Consider the following 21443-nt stretch of genomic DNA (forward strand, 5'->3'; position numbering starts at 1 on the left):
TTTTAGAACTACTTTTCCTTGGTGTTTGTTCATTGGTGTTTTGGCATTGTAGCTTACATATTTTATAGATGATGACACAGAATTGCTGTTCACCAATTCTTAGCTGATAACTTTTCCATTACAACATCTTGATTTTTATTGTAAACAAAACCTGGGACTGTAATTATAGGTATGGTTTTGATATGTTAGTTGTAAAAACGTTTAAACATCTCTGTACAACAAGGAGACTTACTTTTGAGAATCAACATGCACATATGTTATATGCCCCTTGTTATGCCACTTCACCTGAAAGGAATAGGATTAGTCTGTCTTTAGATTCTAGTAACAACTATCACAAGCAGATACAAAAAAGAGACAGATGTTGCCCAGTTGTCTTGCAGGGTGGCATACTCAAACAACACAGCTCAAGTAGGATAACTCAGTGTTTTTCTGTATGATGGAGATCACAGCATATTGTTTTGAAATAATTAATGTTACTCTATAATAGCTGTCTTTCTTCCCAAATCTCATGCGTGGAATTTTTGCTTCTGCTGAAAGTAGAAAGAGACCCCCCACTTAGGTGGCTGTCATTCTAGGACCATTCCTTTAATGTTAATTGGACTGTTGTGATGCCACTGTATTATGGACTCCACCCTAAGGACTTTATCAGGAGTCTCCGGATTATTTTTGTTTTTGTATACTCTCATCTGAAGACTCAAAATGCCAGAAAATTGGTAACTTCATTAAGTACATCTAGTTTCATTCACCTTGTAGACTTTTCATCAAAGCTCTTAATGAAACCCACAGCTGCTAGTATGCAATTAAAATATTAGTTTCTTTTGACTGATAAATAATGTTTCATTTAGAACACAATTTAAACACATTGTTTGATTCAAGAGTTGCAAACAGATTGTGAACAACAATACCATCAGAACAAAACATCCTTTCACCAAGTACAGCTTCAGTTAAATAATTCTCATTTTAAAACTGTGATTAATGAATGGATTGATTACTAATTAATACAATGAATGCTTTCAGCCGCATGTGCTAATTTCCATGTTAGCCCTGTTTGACAAAACTCATATCTGAAAGACTTTTTGAGTTCACTTTGAACTACAAGCCTTAGGCCACTGTGAACCATTTTTTTAAGTTAGACAAAATAAGGGTGGACTGTGATACATGTGAAATAAAATAACACACTTATAGCTTGAATATATATATAGTTCATTTTCAGTCTGACATTCAGCTGTGGAATTGCAGTATTGAAAGCAATTTCTCCAATATGCTTTTACAGTACATTTTTTGCACATCTAATGTAAACCACTGATTCATTTGCAGAGCTGCAGCTTTTATCTAGCTTTTTCTCTTTCTTTGACTCATTGGATTATAATAGGCACAGAGTTGTATTGATTACTATAACTTGCATGGGAAAATCTTTCTGCTTCAGATTGGCTATAAATTATAAATAATGTATCTCAAAAGGCTGTGTGTTAAAAGAAGCAATGTTCTTCTGAGACACTCTCATGTAAAGCTCTTAAGGCAGAGGTTATTAACTTTATGATTGCACTATTGGTGTACTTGACCCGTAGCAATGATCACTATCCATAAAATCGTAGACTAGATAACCATTGTCTGCCTTTTCCAGCAATGTTCATTAGCAGAGACCACCAAAGATCACTCTAATAAGCAGAGGGTCAATATTCACTGCATCAGTATAAATTTGTTTGGTGCAACAATGAAGTTATCCTCCCTTCCACTCCAGCTAAAAAAGCAGTACTGTGTAATTGGGGTGTATAGATTTTGCACATATTGGCTGCTTCTGGACATAATGCTAAACTATTGTTTAGTGCAGGGATGGGGAACTGTATTTGGCTTGTGGTTTAGAGCCAGATGTGTGGGACTGCCTATCTGCCAATCATCTGATGTCAGGTGATTCAACATCAAAGGAAGAAGTGGGAGTGCACTCCCAATTCTTCATATCTTCCTTTGCAGCCCCAGCTTGAATTCAATAAAACATAGTTAATATTAAGCAGAGTTTGAAGTTTGCTAAGCAGCTGCTAATTAAAAATGGAAGTGAAAACTTCAGATCTCCTTACAGCCACTCCAGAGGGGAGAAGGGAACACATGAGTTCAAGGCTCGTGAACATAATGCTAAATTGTATTTTAGTATTTAACATCCCTTTAAATTGAAACACATTTGCCATTTTAATGCTCATTCATCCAGTTTTTGGTTTTACCACTCTGAACAATTTGATGTCACAACAGACTTGGCCCCCTCACTGCTCACCTGTAACTGCAGTTAATGTATGAACAAATTTAAAAGCACCGGTCCAGTTCTGGATCTTGGGAACCCCACTGTTACATCCTTTCATTGTGACAACTGCCCATTATTCCAACTCTCTTGGGTTCTTCAAATAGTTACTGATCCATTACAGGGCCTGCCTTCTTATCCCTAGACCACTAACTTACTCCCCTTTTGGTTTTTGTTTTAAACTGCTTTTGCCAAAATGATCCATGTTCCACAACTTACTTTCTACTCAAGTTGTTTTGGTCTTAAAACTGAAATATATGCCTTCCTGGTATTTTGCAGTGAAGTATGGAAAATTCCTGTAGCCTCATAGTTTTGACTATTTAATGCACGTTACATGGAAAACCTAGATCAATATTTTCTGTGCAATAAAAACTTAAGGATAATATATTTGTTTGGACTGCTGAGACATAGTCAAAAAGAAAATAATTTAAGTTTAAATTTCTCTTATGTAATCCAGATGAATGTATTGTTTGTTAGGGTTACAAAATTTTCCACAATAGCACAACATAAAAGGAAATGATCATTCAAATAAATGTGGATTATACATTATCTGTGATTTTGGTGTACCTGTGGGGTCAGGATCAGCCCAAGATATTTTGCTGCCTGAGTTGAAGGAGAAGGTACCATCCTCACCCACCTCAATTTTGTGTACAGAAACTGACCAGATTAATCTGCTAGTTTTACATCTACACTGGCAATGGGACACAGCATCTGAGGGCAGCAGGCTAGCTGGAAGGGCACAGAGCCAGCCAAATGGCACATACAGCTCTGTCTTGCTACTGCCTGGCTCCCAGCATTTGCTTCCTGAGGCAGCTGTTTCACTCTCCCTCTACCATTCACACAATTTTCTGCTCGGTATTTTTGGCTGGTGTTTACTTGCTGCTGTTAGTGGTAGAAACATGCATGGTTATTACGTGGATTACTGGAGTTGCAAAATGGGGATACTGCTATTTGTGTGGAAATGAAAGGTGGGAAAGCCAAACAGAGAAGAATCCCCTGTAAAAAAAAATGTTACCTGGTATTTTTAAAAGATCCAGTGCTTCAAGGGACAAGATGGCCATGGCTACTCTTGTCTCTACTTCCCCCAGGCCTGTCATCCATCCATCCGTAAATGTGGCAAGAAGTAGAAGCTACATCCGTCTCATGTTTAGCTTCATTGTAGAATTTTAAGGCACAGGTTGAATCTGATAACCGTGTGGGAAAACAAAGCAAAGTGACATGGGATTAACACAATATTTTGCCCTGTATGGTGTGCATGCCAGGAAAAAGAAGAGGAGGCAAAAGAGGAGTGGAAAGATTGGTATAAAACTGTGTAAAAGCACTACAGAAATTGAGGTTTTGATGTTGATCTAGAATTAGCCTAGATGTGAACATACCCATAACATTCTCCCACATACATCTCAATTATGTAGGGCCGCAGACTTGCCCTTTTTAACTTTGCAGAAAACAATATATTCCCTGAGTAGCCTTGTTATTCACAATGGCCTTATTTCCAATGAAAATCCTCCTCTTAAATTTCAATCCTTGCTTGGAATAAAAGAGGTGCATTTTCTTTTCAAATGTATGTATTTATATGGTGTCTCAGGTCTGTCCTTGATCTGTCAATTACTTATGACCTTAGTATTAATCATTGCATTTATCTTTAAATGAATTCCCCTTTGACGCTACAGCACAATGTATGATTCCATGGCATCATCTTTTCTAATGTCCCTTTTATACATCATGCTGTTTGTCCTGTCCCCGTCCCCACCCCTGTCCCAAACCCTGCTGTGTGCATGTCTCAAGGAATTGTTGGTTAATGCTCAGGTGGTTGTTTTGGCTGTATCTCTGGTACTTTGCATAATTTCATTTGATTAGTGGACTTTGCAAATAAGATATTATCTTGTTTAAATGTACCTAACATGGACTTAGGACACCAGTTTTCGTTTAATTCAATTCTAAGAATAAATGATCCATGTGGATTTATTAAGCTATAAGATGCTTACAAAATACTGTGTTTGAAAACAGAACAGCTTTAAAACCAGCTGCTGCAATGAGGCTTGACAGATTCACAATACTTTCAATTCACAATACTCTGTGCTTTTAACATTCACATAGAAAGGAGAAGTGTGTTCGCCTATCAGAGTACTGAAGTGGTAAGAAAACAACACCAGTAGGTACAGATATTCTCCCTTGTTAAGCAATGAACAGTAAAATATGTCTACTCAGAAGTAAGCCTAATAAGATCAGTGGGCCTGAGTGCCAGGTAAATTCTTGATTCACACTGACAGCCTCAACACAAGCAGAGAGTGCTGTTACGTTAAAGCTCAGCAGAGCTCAAAAAAAGCACCAATTGTGTGGACTGGTGCCTTGATATGAAGGCTGTCCATATGCCTCCTTTATTTGCATAATCATGGCAGCCCTTTTGGATGCACCACAATCACATATCATAGCAGCTGTGTGGACAGCCTTCATGTGAAGACTCTGGTTCATGCAATGGTATACTCACTGCATGAGTCTGACAGCAGCCCACATGATGTTTGCTTTCAAGCGTGCTACTGACCAGACCTAAACCATACGTATCCTATTAGGTGAAGAGGCCCACTGCATGCTCACGGTATCTTTGCATATGTGTTCAGCAGTCAGTGTGGAGTCTTTATGAAGGAGTGGATTTGTTTTAGAATAAGTCCATCTTTTTATTTTACACAAAACAAGTTTTACTGGACTGAGTCATTAGTTGAGGCGTGCTCTTTGCAGCTGTATGTTATGTCTGCCTTACTACCTGTTATTATCAGACTGAAGATCGTTTTAGAGCTGCATGAGGGCAAATGCCTGCTTTACACTACAGCAATGAACCTCAGATCCCTGTTATGTGTGACCATATCATCCATGTGTTAGTGAACACACATTTTTGACATATTAAACATTTAATGTGTAAGTGGACACTTTAATAGAACTGCTAACCGTATGGTAACACTTAACAATATGTAGAGGACTAATCTGTATCCTCTAGCCTTATCATAAGCCTAGTATTACCAGGCTCCCTGAATTTTCAAACAACTGTTGGAATGTAGTGGCACTGAACAACAGGAATAAAGGCAACAGCCAGCTTGCTATGTGAATCAAAATGCTTCAGTGGACGTTTAAAATTGCTATTCTATGAAACCTACAACATATCCCCTAACATTCAAGGTATGCATAGGCTATTTGCAGTATACTTCTAAATTATGTCTAATGTGACCCTAAGACTATGGAGAAAGAGGAAAATACAAAAGGGTTTGCTAAAAGCAAAAATTCTAATTGGAAAGAAATCAGCAGTAGAATATCCCTGTGACCATTCTTAGGCTGAAGTTTATTCAGTATTTTTATTAGTAATAGAAAGAGAAGTAGGGGTGTTTTGATTAAATTTGCAGCTGATACTGAGCGAGGAGGCAGTGTCAATACAAGGAAGGATCAGGAAATTATGCAGACTGAAATAGATGATCTCATGAACTGGTGTAATAATAAAAATACAAGAAAATTCAATATGTGTAAGGTCATGCATTTGGGACTGTGGGCTCATCAAGTAGGAACAACTGGGGAAGAAAGAGATTTCAAGATACTGGGTGGTCACAAGGTGAAAGTGAACTATCAATGTGATGCTGATGCAAAGAGGAAAAAGTAAATTCTACAAGCTTTTAAGGCAAAGTCTGTTCTTGGATTTATTAGGGTAGGAAACTTTGGTAGGAACAAAAGAATTATTGGTACCCTCGTACTAGGTCTGATAAGACCACATCTGGAAAAATGCTTCATGTTGGTTACCCATTTAAATAAAAAATGTTCAAAATGGAATCCATGCAAAAAGCAATCAGGTTGGTTAAGTAAAATGTATTTTCTGAGTAGATGTTTCAAAGGTTTTGCCCCTTTAGCTTATAAAAAGGAGACTGGGAAGTGATATGACAGCACTATACAAATTTTGCTAGCAGAAGTAGTACAGAAAGGGAGGTGAATTTAGGCTTTAAAAACTAGGCATATAACATCACTGGCTACATATTTGAAATAAGCTTTTGTAAAAATTACAGGTCTCAACCCATGAAATAGTGTAGAACATAAGTTCACTTGGATTCATGATAGGGCCACTGCACTTTATATGGCAGCCATGCCTTTATTGTAACCACTGAATTTCCAGGTGTTTAAAGAGGGCTTGAAAAATATTTTTTTTAAGGTTTCAGAAAATAACAAAGATAGGAAGCCCAAGATCCAGCATACCTGTCTGCAGATTAACTAAAGCACATATCATTATTCATTGTCTAGCAGGTAGTATTCTGAGAATCTCCTATTCCCTTTCTTGTAAAGCTATGGTGAAGATTCACGTCACCAGTAAATGCACAAGTTGATTTCTGTGCCAGCACCTGAAATTAGACATTTTCTGCAAGAAGCCAATAATGTTGTTGGACTACAACTCCCATCATCCATTAACACTGGTCATACTGGCAGGGACTTATAGCAATTATAATCCAACAACATCTACAGAGATGTCCCTGACAGTTGTTGTTGTTGTTGTTCCTAGTCCAATGCATCCAACTGAACTGAATTTAGTTGGATTGGCATAACTTGACATAATTGAAAATTTCAAGCATCGTCAGGTCCTTGGAGAAATGTTTTGACATTACCACTGCAGCAAATAACTAAAATGAAGTGTATCAACCTAGGTAGTTATCTGCAGATGAAGATTTGTATTGAAATCTTCTTTTTCTGCACAGCAGGACAAGCTTTTGTTTTACATAGCTTGTATACTCCACAACAGGGACTCATTGTCCTACAGAAACTTGTAAACTCTGCGGAAGGAGCACTTTGTCCTGCACAGTAGGCAAACACCTACTCAGGCAATCTCCAGGTGTAAATTATACCAGCTCTAATTTCAGTGCCCAATACCAAAAGAGACTGTAATACTCAGAAGAGGAGTTTGAGGAGTTTCTGGGAGCAGCAGCAACAACAAAATAATTTAAATTGAATTTCTGCCCCTGTCATGAAAAAGCCCAGAAATGTTTAATAGTAGTAGTAGTAGTAGTAGTAATATGAAGTGCAGCTGTTTATTATTTTGCACATTCACTAGTGATAGCAGTTTTCTGGAAATACAAAACTAAATCATACTTAACTTTTTTCCTGCTTAAGGTTAGAATCTGGTACACACTTCTTGTAGAGTAAGCCCCACTGAAATCTAAATAAACATGCAAAGAATTGCACTGTAGATGTCTAACATCTCAGTATTTCCCCCCACTCCTATTAATGCTTATTTTGCTTTCCATTTTGTAGATATTTTCCTAATTAATTTAACATTAACACATTTATTTACTATTCCAGGTTGTTAATGAAGTTTTTAAAACATGAGCCTAATACTTTGCCCAATCCCACTGAAGTTAATTGCATATTTTCAACTGTCTTCAGAATAGTCATGAGTTTACTCTGGAACCCTGGGCTGAAACATGAACTCTAGCTTGTCTGCCTATGTCATTGATATAATCTCATAAATTGTTCCACAGACAATGGCCAGTTTAGGAGCGTCCAAATGATGCACAATCAAACTGGGAAGTAGCCCCCAAACATCATAGAGATGTCACGAAAAGGGGAAAACAGAATGGGACAGAGTGGAGCGGATTGTATTGTATTAAAACTATCCTATTCAGTCACACAGTAAATCTAAGATAAGCACTTGGTGATATGATTAATTCCCAGTTGTTGAGAGAATATTTGTACAGTAAGATGTTACAGTTGGCCCAACACACCTGCAGGGCCATTTTAATAATAATAATAATAATAATAATAATAATAATCTGATTCACCTCCCCCAAGAAGCATAGGGAAGTAATGCTTAGAAATACTTCTCTGTGTACACCATTTTCTGAATTATTCCCTTCACATGCAAAAGGATGCTAAAATCTAACACTTTCAGTATTCAGGATGGCATGCACTGTCCCGCTGGACACACCATGCAAGAGAGTCAACATCCCATGTGATTTATTCACCTTCTTTCCCCATCAGCTTGTACAGTTCTGCCAGACCAAGACAAGAAGAACCTTGCATGCATTCTAGTGCTGCACGTGAGGTTCTCTGGATTGGGGTCACTGCATATGACCTTCTAATTCTAGAAATGTTGCTTCTGCCCCTAGTTCTAGCTCTGCCTGGATACAAACGGGAGGTAATGGAAACTTCTCAACCCACTAGGTTAATAATACTGCAGTTCTTTGTGCATATCTCCAGGAAAACCATTATTGTACTGGACAAACAGAAAATCATCCATGTTACTGCCTAGACATTTAGTAATTCAGTGTGATATAATTATTGACATGTCTATTTCTATTTATTCCTAAATTTCTCATTACCTTGTAGGTATGTGTGGATTTTTCCCTTTTAAGAATACCGTTATTATTTTCTCTGAATTGCAGTCAAATTTGCCACAAGTAGTTGCTTCCCACCCACACCAGTGCTCTGGCATCTTCCTGATTTTGCATGAGTTTTCAGAAATAATTGCCAGTAGTTCAGCAAATTCATTAACTAATTCCCTTACGACTCTGTGATGCTTGTCATCCAGACCTGCTGATTTGTATATTATTATTTTCTAAGTATTCCCACATCTGTGTATTTTTTTTTCTAATCCAACAGTTATATTGACAAGGTCTCCATTGTTCATCAGTACTACTTTTCTGTATTTTTAGACTGATATTAAAACTATCTACTATCTTACCCCTTTTAGACAAATTAAATCATTCATTAGTAGATCCACTTTGTGTTTACTATTTTTCACTTAGTATTTTAAAAATTATTGCTTCCTTTGGCTAGCATGGATCCATTTTGCATTTCTTCTGCCTTCATCTTTAAATTGCCTCAGATTTTAAAATGGCTGCCTTGCAAACTAATGATTTCCAAAGCAGTTATTTTCTACCCTCATATATTGAAACAGTCCCCTGTGAAACTACATGAGCTCTTCATGTTCAGTGCTTCTGGTACAATTGAGAAATCTTAAGGGTAGCAAGATTCTAGGTTGTTCTTACCTTCTCCCACTCATTGATTTTAATACACCCTCTCATTACACCATACTTCTCAGATTGCATAAATCCCATAAGGTTTATTTCTTGAAGTTGTTTTTGTGGTTTTATTCTGTTGCATTGCTCAGTGTGGCTGCACTGATAGTTTTTATTCACTTGGTACAAATATTTCATATTTCAGCCTCCAGTTTTGTCCTTCGGCAAAGAACTTATACTAATAACTGCCTCTCCCATGATTTCATTCAGTTCAGCCATGTGGTAATCAATGACTTTGATCATAGACATCTAGCTACATTTTGTCAACCAAGCATTTCATGAAGTTCCTATATATATATAAAAAAAGGCTAGATGGGAATTAGGAAACCTCAATTAGCTATTGCCTTAGGCTGCAATCCTAACTCCACTTACTAGGAGTAAGCCTCACTGAGTATGACTTACTCCTGAGTAGACATGGTTGGGATTGAATTTTTTGTTACCATAATTTTTCATAAGAAAAAAGAATGGAGGGCACTGCCAAAACTAGCCAAAAAAAGCAAAGAGAGGAGGTGAGCCTCCAGAGTTCAGCAGGTGCCAGAACAGAGGACTTTTTGTAAATGAAGTTTTTATGAGTTTGCTCCTCAGGGACAGCAGTGCAAGTTCTTCTATATCAAAAAGATGCTTTTGAAGCAATTTCGTTGTCGAAGCTTCATTGTCCCTAGAAATGTGCTGCTGAAGTCCAGTGTCTTCTTAATTTTACATTAGCTGAAAAGTGGGTAGCCATATACAGATGCACTGTAATTTGATTTCCTGGTTCCTGATCCCAGAAATAATACATGCCAAAAGAATCCTGCTTTCCTACATTGATTCCCTAACTTATATTAGTATAAAGAAGCAGAGCCATGGGAGGCAGATAAAATGTTGTTCTTGTTCCCCGTCCTTTGTCCCTCAGTGGATATTTTTTTAAGCCCCATACAAAAGTCTGTGTAGAAAATGGCCTGCACTTGTATTCCTATGCAAAGTTTACTATCTGGTTCACTGTGATTTTGATCAATATTTTAACACATTACTTTATTCTCTTTATTGTGAGAATAAATAATATTGTGAGAATATTTCATTTACCATGAAATGACTTAGGCCTATTATTTCCTGCTACTACTTGGATACATGTTTTTGCCTCCTGCTCATTTCCATTTGGCAAAATTGTTATATAATGAGAAAATCAGATCAATGGAACATTCCATGGATGGTGGCCATAATGTTTTACTGTGAAATCCTGGAAAGATGTGCTACTCTTCGCCCCCCCCACCCCCGCTCTCTCTGATAGTTAACCATGAATATCTATGAGCAAAATGTGACATCTCAAATGTTATGAAGGGTCAGCATTTATACTTGACAGTATGAGAGGACTAAGATTTTAGAGCAATCCTAGTCAAGCAACAGATCATCATAATTGTAGAAACTAAAAAGTCATTGTAGCGATTGTACCACAAGGGAAATTGTTCATCCATCAGTAAGATTGTTACAAGGTAAGAGACAATGAGGAAAGGGAGTTAAAATTGCTTTAGCCCATTGAGTCATCAGTTCCCTCTAGATTCAAAAGCCTGAATTGGTTTTGGAGAGAAGTGGCATAAGAGGATTGCTACGGGAAATCTTAACAAGTTGATCATAGTCTCAGTAACACTAGCAAGTGTAAGTATGATCTCTCCTAAGGAAAAGTGTAGGTTACATATTGAAGGAGAGAGAAAAGGATGGGAGTACAATTAGCACGTGTCTTCTCTCCCTTTTTTTGGTCCATGTGTATTTGGAAGATGGCTGTTCACAAAGGAAAACAGATGTGATAAATAGTGAAACATTCCCATCACTCTGCAAGTAATTTATTGTAAATGTAGGCCTATATTTACAAATTAAGGTATACTGGCTTATGAGAGAGAGATCAGTGACAACATAAAGGGATAAATGTTAGTTGTACTATGGATGTGGAAGATGTGGAAAATATTTGTGCAGAGTAGCATCCTACAGTACTAATATGTAAGATTAAAAATTGTGAATGGAGATTATTGACTACCTTTGTGTTCTGCTTAAATGCAATTAGAAGTGGGGACAATAATGTAATTGTGGCTACCTGTTTAAGAGAGCGTATAAAGTGGCCAATTGTCTTTTTGCAATTTTAGTCTATTTGCTAAAACTTACAACATATGTGTGCCAGATTTATCTATGGGCAGGTGAGATATCTTTGAAAAAGTGCTATCTATCTTTTTCTTTGTGTTACAAGGAATTCTTTGTGCCCTTAATGTCCCCAGGATGTTTGCTGTGATACAAAGCCCTTTGTTTTAAAGGTGCTTGTATGTGATGGTTAATGCATTTTATAAAAGGCATCTGTGGAAGTGATATCCTTCTTTGAAGTGACCTGCCTTAAGTGTTAAGAGTGTAGGGGAATATATGTGCAAATTAGATTTGAAAAGCAAACCTCTGCGGTGGGATGTATATGCACTGTAGAAGGGTCTTTGTGTAATAGTTGCCTCTGGAAAGGGATCTCTTTATGGGAGTAGTAAGAATGTTGTTTTTGTAAGGAAGTGGCTTTGCAACTGTATGCTAGTATTACTATCATTGGTATGATCCAGCAGGGACTCAGAATATATATTTTTGTATCACTCCCATCCCAGAGACACCCAACCACCCATCAGGAAAGCTCTCCTTCAGGGTAGGCCAGGGCCATCATGTCCTTTATTGTTGTAACTCCCAGATTGTGATACTCTCACAAAACTGTTGCTAGGCAACAAATGTGGTTACCAGGTCTCCGCGAATAGCTGAAGGGGAAAGCAAAGTGTTGCACCATTGTAGAGTAACCATAGCAATGACCTACTATTACAGAGTGGAGAATTATCATTAACAATGTTAAAGTATCATACAGGAGCCTGGGATCTGGAGGCTTCCCAGCAGCATCTCTGCATAATTGTGTTATATAGGAAGGGCTCTGAACTCTTTCAGGGCATCTGGTTGCTGGGTATTGGGGGGGATTATTAGATGCTGTTACTGTTTGGTTTATGAAAGAAACATGCAGGGGAGTAAAAGGTTTTGGGACTCCTTAGCCAATCAGTGTGAGAGAGGAAAAGCATATGTCAAGAACAATGATCCCAGATCCATCTCACTTTTCCAGAATACAGATTTATGGTGCTACAGCATATATATATGTATGTATGTATTAATCATAATAGATTTAATCTGTGTTTTTGCAGGTGTGGGGGACCATCACCATAACCGCATACATTTGGTTTATTAAAAGAGAGGCTTTATCTAAGTGGATATGAGTGTTTTAAGCACAAAAAAGTTGTTTCTCGGTCTGTTCACTTGATTCTTGCTTGTAGAAGAGTGAAATGCCTGGTCATACAGGAAAGTGTACCTAATTAAGCAGCTGTCTTTTGGGAACAAGAAACACTGGAGAAAAGACGTTATGGTACTACTTCTGTTTGAAAGGCACCCCAGCTTTCCTAAAACAAGGTCACATATACTGCTGCCTGAGAGCGCCTTGCTAATCAAGCCACTTAAGTGCTCAGCTTCCCAAGGTTCTGTTCCATCAAAAATTGGGAATATAAACATAATAGGATGATCAGACTACCAAAGGGCATTACTCCTACATCCTTACTCTTTGCAGACAAGATTTTTGCATGTTCAGCTTGTCAAGGATCTGCATCTGCCAAAATATCTGTTACTATGTAACTGTTGCAGGTATAGGAGAGTCTCTGCACCTGCCCCTAGTAGATTAGGATATTAGATTTGGACCAATGAGGCATGTATCCACTAAGTCTCCCACGTTTTCTCTTAAGTTTATTTCAGAACTATTAGCTTTCAGACCTGATTTCCTCTCTATAAAATGTGAATAACTGTGTAGGTTTGTTGTACGGGCAGTATCTTGAACTTTAAAACAAATGAAAATGAAAATAATTAACCCCGTTGGGAATGATCTAAATGGTTGGTGGAGAAAAGAGGCAGACAGGATACTTAGTACCAAACCGGAATCCTACCCCTTCTCAATGAGAGCCCTTTTCCTGTCTTAAGGCTGGTTAACAACTCCTTTCCCTTCCCTGGGGCTTAATTTGAGTCAAGAGTTCAGAAGCTCTTTTCAGTGCCAAGCTGCAGGCCTGGTGAAGCAGGGGAAGGCAGTGCCCCCCTAGCATGTGCAGAATGCTCCTCTCGCAGTTGTGAGTTGCCACAATCAGCCTTGGCACGGGCAGCCTGGATGAGAGGGCAGGCCTTGCGGGCTGCCAGGCTTCAGAAAACCCCTCTCCCGTGCCCTGATGGAGAGGCTAACCTTTCACAGCCCCAGGCCTGGCTGCGCACTTACGCAGCACAAGCAAGGCCCCCTTGATGCCAGGGGCATGCACTCCCGGGTCAGGGTGCGCAGGATTTCAGCCTGGGTGCCCTTTCGCCAAGAAGGGGGGATCCGGGAGGGCGGGGGCTGCCTGCGCGCCTGGCGACGCTGCTCCGGCCGCCGCCTGCGTCCCGCTCCTCAACTTGACCCCTGTGGCTCGCTGTCGTCGGGGGGCGGAGTGTCCTCCTCCCCCTCCCCCTCCTCCCTTCCCTCCGCCCGAGTCGCAGGCAGTGACGCTGTGCTTCTCCTTCCTTGTGTGTTGCAGGCACGGAGCGGCACGAGCTGACCTCGTGGAAGAGCTACGCGTCGATCTTCCGCTTCTTCGGCGACGCCATGGAGGCGAAGAGCAGCTCGGGCAAAGCGGCTCCGACGCGCCGCTCGCAGCGGATCCGCTACGAGGAGCTGTAACCGGGCGGGTGGGCGGGCGGGAGCCGGCGCCTGCCTGCCTTCCCGCCTGCGCGTCTGGGCGGCGGCGCTCGGCAGTCCCAGCCCCTCATTAGATTGTTTTCTTCCTAGAGCACAGGGTCGCCGTGTCTACATCTAAGTAGCGTTTTGCATTATTTCTAGATGAGTGCAACTGTCAAAGCAATATGGGTTCACTGGTTGTGCTTCCTGTGGGCTGCGGCGGGGATTTCGGGCTGCCCATCAGTGCGCAGATTAAGGCTGACAGCAGCACCGCACCGCGCAGCCTGGTGCAGCTCTAATTGCCCTGACAGAGCCCGGCACCGAGCTGATGGCGGGCGGACGCGGCGCCTCCCGGGTCCTAGCGCCCGGCCCTCCCTCGCCCCTCCCTGCCGTCGGAGCTCACATTTAGTTCTCCTTGATTTTAATGGTGGACTTCAACTCTCGCTAACCATGGTCCCGCCTACGCGTTAGGCTCTTTAATGATTTCCCGCAAACGCTTTGGGCGGGTTTTTTAAAAATAATAATAATAATAAAATATTTCCGTGCTTTTTAAATTCAGGGGCCCTAATAAACTGTATTGACACAATGGTAGCGATCCTAAGCCTTTTACGTTTGTGAGACTTAAGTGTCGCGTCAATGTGTTTAGGATGCGCGTGTAACTCCAGCAATGGCTATTTTACTCTTTCTACTTCAGGCTGCGGAGAGGCTGCGCCACCCAAACTGAAACCATACATTTAATCAGTGGGTGCTTTGTTTGGTGTTTATTAATGAGGAAGACTTGAGCGACTTCAGCAAATCTGAGCATGGAAAGAGGACTTTAATTTACTTTCAAATGCGCCAAAACTACCGAGCGCTCTTTGCTTATGTGGTTCCTAGGGAGTTTGCTGAGTCATTAAAAACCCTAAAAGGATGTTTTAGCGACAGATGTAATATAGAGCAAATAATACCAGTATTTAAAATGTTGCTTCTAATACTTGGTTGAAACGTTTATTTTTTATTCTAACAGAATCTCTATTTTGTGACAAATCAGATAGCGAAGAACTTTTTTAAAGATCCTGGACGCTCCCAGGACGCCGCCTCTCCGCCCTGGGCCTCCCGGAGCGAGGCCGGGGCAGCAGAGTTTTCCATTCCTTGCTGAAACAGGGTCCGCCTTTGCCGGGAGGGGCGACTTCCCCCCCTCCCTGCCGAAAGATCTTTTTTCTCACTCAATCTGTTGAACTCCTGAAGCCAGTTTCGATTTACCTTCACCGTCTGGTGACACTGTGAAATATTAATAGCAAAAAAGAAAGAAAGAAAAGAAGCATGTATTACTGACGTTGCTAATCACTTTTGTTATAAGCAAGAGGACGTCGTTTTTACATTCCTTAAATTCCTCATGGCTTTCAATGAGTCCTGACTCTTTATAATTCCACGCAGACCTAAAAATCCATCTGTTGTCACCGGGTGTTTCCAGTTACCATGATACTCACTCAGTAGGGTCTGCCTTTCACCCAACGCCGCAAATTCACGGGCTTCTAAAACCCAAACTCGTGGCCAGTGTGGATAAAAGGAGTGGGGTCCCTATGGGCCTCATCTCACATCCCCCAAAGCTCTGCCCGACCCGGACTCCAAGCCTGGGGCGCCCTCTCCACGTTCTCGGCCAGGCCACGAGGCTCAGCTGACTGCCGGGAGTTGCTGCCCTGCGCGCGGCTTGCGCAGAGGGATCCCCCCATCGGACGGCAACCCGGCCTCTTCCAGAGCAGCAGCGCCTGGCTGGTGCTCGAGTAGGCGCGCCGGGGCACCAAGGAGCGTTTGAACTTTTCCTGGCCTCCCCTCAGATGTTACCCGAGCGAAAGAGGGGGTCACATTTCATCTCATGCATGCATTCAGTGGCTGGGCGATTTCGTTAGATACCCACCACCAGCTCGTTTGAAAGGGAAGCTTTTGGGATTTCAGAACAGACGTGTTGGCGCACGTCTTTGAAAGCGCTGCTGTTAAGATTATCCCAAAGGGCGCAATTCGGGTTAAGGGGCCCTGTCGGTGCAAAGTGGAGAGAGAGAGAGACAAGGGCTTTCCCTTCCATCGGAAACCTGCCAGCGCCATCTCTCTGGGGGCAGATTCAAAGCCAGAGTCAAGTGGCTCCAAGTGCAGAGGTGAAGGTGGCCTGTCTCGGCGCGTCGGTTTCCTCGCCTGACCTCTTCTGCTCTGTGAAGGGGTGGCCTTTCAGACTGGCAAGTTGCACACCTACTCTTCTGTGCAGGGAGCATGAACGAGCCATAGTCGGGCAGGCTTGCGGCAGGAATAGTCTCCTGATCGCTTCCCTGGTGACCATCTCCCCCACCTGATGGTCCCGGTCTCCCGTTTCCCCGTTCTCTGGAACTGCTCCTCTCTCTCTCTCTCTCTCTCTCTCTCTCACACACACACACACCCGCCTGGGCCCACCTTAACGTCAGCTTCAGGGTGGTAGACGGTCGACCTGGTCTTTTTTTCTTATCCATGCTTTTTCTTTCCTTAGCTGTGATCTTGTGGGCTTTTCCCACAGCAACCCTTAGACCTTACCCTGTCTTTTGTGAAAGCCTCTAGGGCTCTGCAAAGTGCCAAATCTCACCAAATGAGTTTTTTCCTCCTCTCCAAAGTGTCACGGTTGAGGTTTCTACTCCTTCCGGTGTGGTCCCACCAGCCCCTTGCTCTGTATCTCGTGCCGTTGCCTGGGTTGTGTTCTCGCTGCTTCTGGACCCAACTGTAAAGCACACAGGGAGCTGTTCAAAGGGTTGTCTCTTTCTGTTTACACTGAACCAATAAAAAAATGGTTTCTCTTTTAAAATGCGGATGTGACTTTCTTGTCTCTGGTCTTGTTAAGCAACTGTGCCAGGCGCAACAACTCAAAGGGATGTTCATTTGCTGCTGGCCGGACAAAACCTGTTTGCCAGGAGCAAGGGGAGCGCAGCAGCTTCCAGGAAGGATCTCTCTGACTCGGTTGCCCCTCAGCAGAGCGAGCCGCGAAAGAAAGATCTTCCTCCACCTGGGCCGTTTAAGACTGGGAATTATTTGCGTGGCCTCTGAACGTGTTTACGAATATCCAAGGCCTTGCAAAAATGCGAGGCGGGGGAAATCGCGTTTACTGTTAAAAGGGCTGGGGAGGAAAGGCACATATAGAAGCGAAAGGATGAATCGGACACCACAGTGCATGGGAATTCCTGCGAATGGGTATTGCGGAGGGTATGTTTAGGAACCATTTTATCCAAACAAATTATAACCCCAGCTTTTGACAATTAAAAAAAATCGCCTGTGATGCAGCTCGGTCCCATTCACGCTTACCCAAAACGAGGCGCCAGTAAGTTCCGAGGGGCTTCATCCCCAGTACCTGCGTATATGAGTGCAAAAGCCAAAAAAGAAAAAGAAAACCTTCGAAAGTGTTGTGTGGCGTCCAGCAAAGGTTCCGGGGCTTGAGCTTTCCCAATTTAGCGTTTATTTCATCCGAGCCATAAATTCTACCATGTATAAAAATCCCCAGCAGCAAATTATGAAGCATTTTTAGGGTCATACATGGGCTTCTCCCCAGTTCGAATCAAGGGGTCTTTCAAGGGATGCCTGCATGGGATGAGGCTCGTTCATTTTCCTCTTGGAGCCATCGCTGGTCTTTTCTAGGAAGGCGCTTAAGGCTTGTCAGCCCCAACCAAGGAAGAGTGGCTTTCCTTCCTTGCACAACTGTCCTCTTATTGCACCTTGCTGGCGTTAGAAAGTGGGAGAAGCTGGGAAAGGGGGCACCCTGGGTGCGGAAATCACTAGACCTTTTTACATGGATGGCACCAGAGGAAGGGCCAAGACCCTTCCCCAAAGGAATAGCCCTCCCGCCACCCAGCTAGCCTACTTTCCTGAGGTTACAGAAGGAGAAGCTCCTTCTGAAGTGCGGACTCCTGGACCGGGACTTCTAGCAATGGGTCCAGTTCTAAGAATGGTTACCTGGAGAACAATAGTACCTAGTTCACAGGAGACCTGTTGTATAGAATTTCGCTGTAAGCCATCCATCCCAGACATGTCAGGAAGTCAGTCTTACTCCCACTGAGTTGGATGAGGCTCTCTCGAAGGTAAGTGGAGATAGGATTGCAGCCTTCACGTGACCTGTACAGTTCTTATTTCTTTCTTTCGACCACGTGGGACCCTGCTCACTCCCAGCCAGCGCCGCTATGCAGTCTGCCCTTTCTGGACACACTGCTCTCTGGTGTGCATTTGAATCTTACCTACTAATGGGTCAAATCGATTAAAAAACCTCCAAATCGACCTACAGGATATTTGATAAAGGGCAAGCCGGGCAGGACCTCCAAGTGGGCGTTTGCTGCCCAAGCGCTGGGATGGGACTAACGGGGTGGGAGAGCTGTGTAGCTCCAGGATCTGATGGAAAAAGGGGAGCCGGTAACCTTTTTGGTGGCTTCTGTGATTCTGGATGCCTGGTGCAATGGACTCCACTCTGTGTCTGCTGGGCTAAGCCTGATCAAAACTTAGCTCCCAAACCGAACCTGACTACTTCTGGCGGGGGGACGGGGGACTTGCATGTCCTTTATATCTGCCAAGGTGGGCCTGAGCTAAAAGCTTCCCCATCCAAGTCAGTGCACATTCTGACCCAGAAATGCGAGGAATCCTGTCCCTCCTTTCTGCTGCTGCTGACTAGAGATTTTCCCTCCACTGCAAAGGAGGTCTCTTAACTCCTTTCCATGAATATAATTCGTGGGCCCTGGAGAATGGACGGATCCCACTACACCCGAATGACCCTTGGCATCCCCTCCTCTCCCAGGCCTTCGTTACTCTAGGAAAAGTAAGAGAGTCAGCTATAGACTGTAGCAGCATTAAACTGTGATCGTGCGTATGTGACTGGGGGTGTACCTCCCAGTCGAGGGACAGTGGTGCAAAATATCTGAAACACACACACACCCTTGAAGCATTTTAGCTTTTAGCTCGGCATCTGAGCTGTGTAGCAGTAGCAGTAGCAGTAGCAACGATCTCCTTTAAAACACACTTGGGAGGAATTAATGACCGAATGGTTGGTTTAATTGATTCCTCCTTGGATTGGTGGCTCCAAGTTTCACACCGCTGGTCTGTTCACAAGCTGATGTCTTGAGGAGTTACCATAAATCTGGGCTAAGCCCGCTCGGCTGAAAGAGAGCTCCGGCAGTCCGGGGAGGGGTGGAGGCTAAGGCAGAGGATTGTTCCTGGTAAAGAATGAGCCAGGGGCCAAGGCTGTCAGGATAGAACCGGGATCCTGAAAGTGGGTCCCTCTTTCACTTGGGACAGTGAAGTAGCTGGAGCCCAGGAAACACCAACACACACCCCGCTATAAGTTTTAGAACAAGTTTAGTGCCAAAGATCTGTAATGCCTTAAAGGAGAGAGAGTGAGAATCGATACAACTGGACCAGTTCGTAGTTACGCCGAACTCTGGATGGAGCGAATGAAGAGGGGCAACGCGAAAGGAAGGTGGAACAAGCTCTTACTTTCCATTCTACTTTGACTAGGCAAAGCACCTGTAAGAATGTTCCAGTTTTGCACCAAAGCAGCTGAACGGACAGTTATGAACACATTCTGACTATGGGGCTCTAGTTTTGCCGGCTAAGAGGATCTGTTTACCATCAAAGGTTGCACCGGGTTTCAACTCCTGGTTGGGCGGGCCTGTATCCATATCTCCATATCTCTATATCCACCTGTAGTATATAATCCCAGGATTTATTTCTGCAGGACCCCCGTCTCCTTTTAACCAAACGTATTATTTGTTAACCGCCCAATAACCCCGTGAAGTTTCTTCCTGAGAAAATTTTCCCATTTTACAGATGAACAAATAAGGTCGACAGGCCCCTGGCTAGTATCTGTCCTTTTAAAGTAAAACTCTGTTTGGGTTCATGACAAAGAGAGTTTCTGTGCATGCCGCAAGGTCCTTTTATGCAGCTTAGTACCTTCATTCTTATACATAAATTGACGTGGATTCCTAATCAACTAAAGTGGGACGTTTAAATATTTCTTTTCTCAGAGGAAGCGCACTTATTCTCCCCCCTCCCCCCCCCCAGGAACCAATTCTCAAGTACAATTGAAAGCTGTCATATAAGACGACGGCAGTCTGTGTGCCTGCGCTCGAATTTCTATTCCTGTTGAAGTTAAAGTAACCTGTTAAAGGATGCGGAGTGTATTTCTGTGTGTATCTGATAGACAGATCACGCTAATTGTTGACTTAAGTCCCCCAAAGTGTGAAAAAAGAACTTCCCCAAACTTTGCAAACGCTGTCATTGCTCCTAATCCCCCACATTTTCCACTTTTCTTTCCAGTTTCGGATTGCGTGTGTTTGTGAGCATTTCACCAGATCAGTGACAGCTCTTTATTTGCATAATTATATGCTCTGGTCTGAAGAGAAAACTAACCCCCAAATTTCATGGGTCACCAAACTACGACAATCAATGTTTTATCACGTATGCTAAGCAAAAACCTAAGAAGCTATATGAAGTTTCTTGGGGAGGTTTTTACTCCTCAGAAAATTAAAGACGTGGTGCCCCTTCAATAGATGCAAAATCTTTCCAAGCTCTTTGTAACTGAATTCTGTTTGAAGGGGGAAACCAGAGATTAACACGTAGATCTGGGGAGAGCGAGGCGGGGGCAGAGACCCTCGAGCGTCACTTCAAAGTAGATTTCCAAAAAGAAGCGCCTATGCGTGTTGACAGTTGCCTGCTCCAAATACTGTAAGGGGCCACTCCTATACGTGTATGTTGAGAGTTCAGCGGGGCTTACTCCCGGTAAAGTGGGTCCCGGATTGCAGCCTAAATCACATTCGCAGCAAGAAAGGGCCCGCAGACCCACTCGGATCCCCAAATAGGATTGTTCGTGTTGTTTGCGTCCCATATACAACTCATGGGTTTAAAGCTGGGATCCCGCTTTCCTTCCATTTATCAGTGATGGGATGGGAGGGTATAAGCCATCTAATCTATCGATCTATCATATTTAAAATTAAATAAACGTAAAGACGACCTTAATCACCCCCAGCCTCGCAACGGGATTTGTTCTGGTCCTTGAATGCACCCAAATCCGTGGGAGGCCCCATCATTTTGGAATGTGATCAACGTGCATGGTTGGAGCGAAGAATGGATTTAGGAGTGATCACAAGCCAGAAGGACAGGCGAGAGAAAAAACACCCACTTGACTCAGGAGGCTGCAGAACAGGCGGGAAATTCCTGTGGGGTAAAATGTGGAAAGTGTGTGTCGCGGGGCTGGGGGTGGGAGTTGAGCTCGGAGCAGGAAATCCATCCTGGGGATCTGCTGGTCCCCCTTCATTGGGGGAACTAAATTCGGAGTCCTTCTTCTGCAAGTGACTTAAAACTAAAATGAGGCGAAGGGATGAGAAAGTAGGACATTTCCCATGATCTTTACTAAGCTTTGGCTGAG

The 21443-nt window shown here is 42.7% G+C and overlaps 1 protein-coding gene across 7 annotated transcripts in view; it reads left to right on the plus strand.

Moving 5' to 3' along the window:
• The window catches only part of ARB2A (ARB2 cotranscriptional regulator A), a 209396-nt gene extending 192546 nt beyond the window's left edge, over positions 1-16850 (plus strand). For all 7 annotated transcript variants that reach the window (XM_083465445.1, XM_083465442.1, XM_083465446.1 and 4 more), the window contains one exon: positions 13908-16850. In XM_083465445.1, the coding sequence (XP_083321571.1) occupies positions 13908-14050 (143 nt within the window). In that variant the 3' untranslated portion in view covers positions 14051-16850. The remainder of the gene's footprint in view (positions 1-13907) is intronic.
• Positions 16851-21443: the final 4593 nt, after the last annotated feature.

This window comes from Podarcis liolepis, assembly GCF_965112155.1.
Source record: "Podarcis liolepis genome assembly, chromosome: 11".
Lineage (NCBI taxonomy): Eukaryota > Metazoa > Chordata > Lepidosauria > Squamata > Lacertidae > Podarcis > Podarcis liolepis.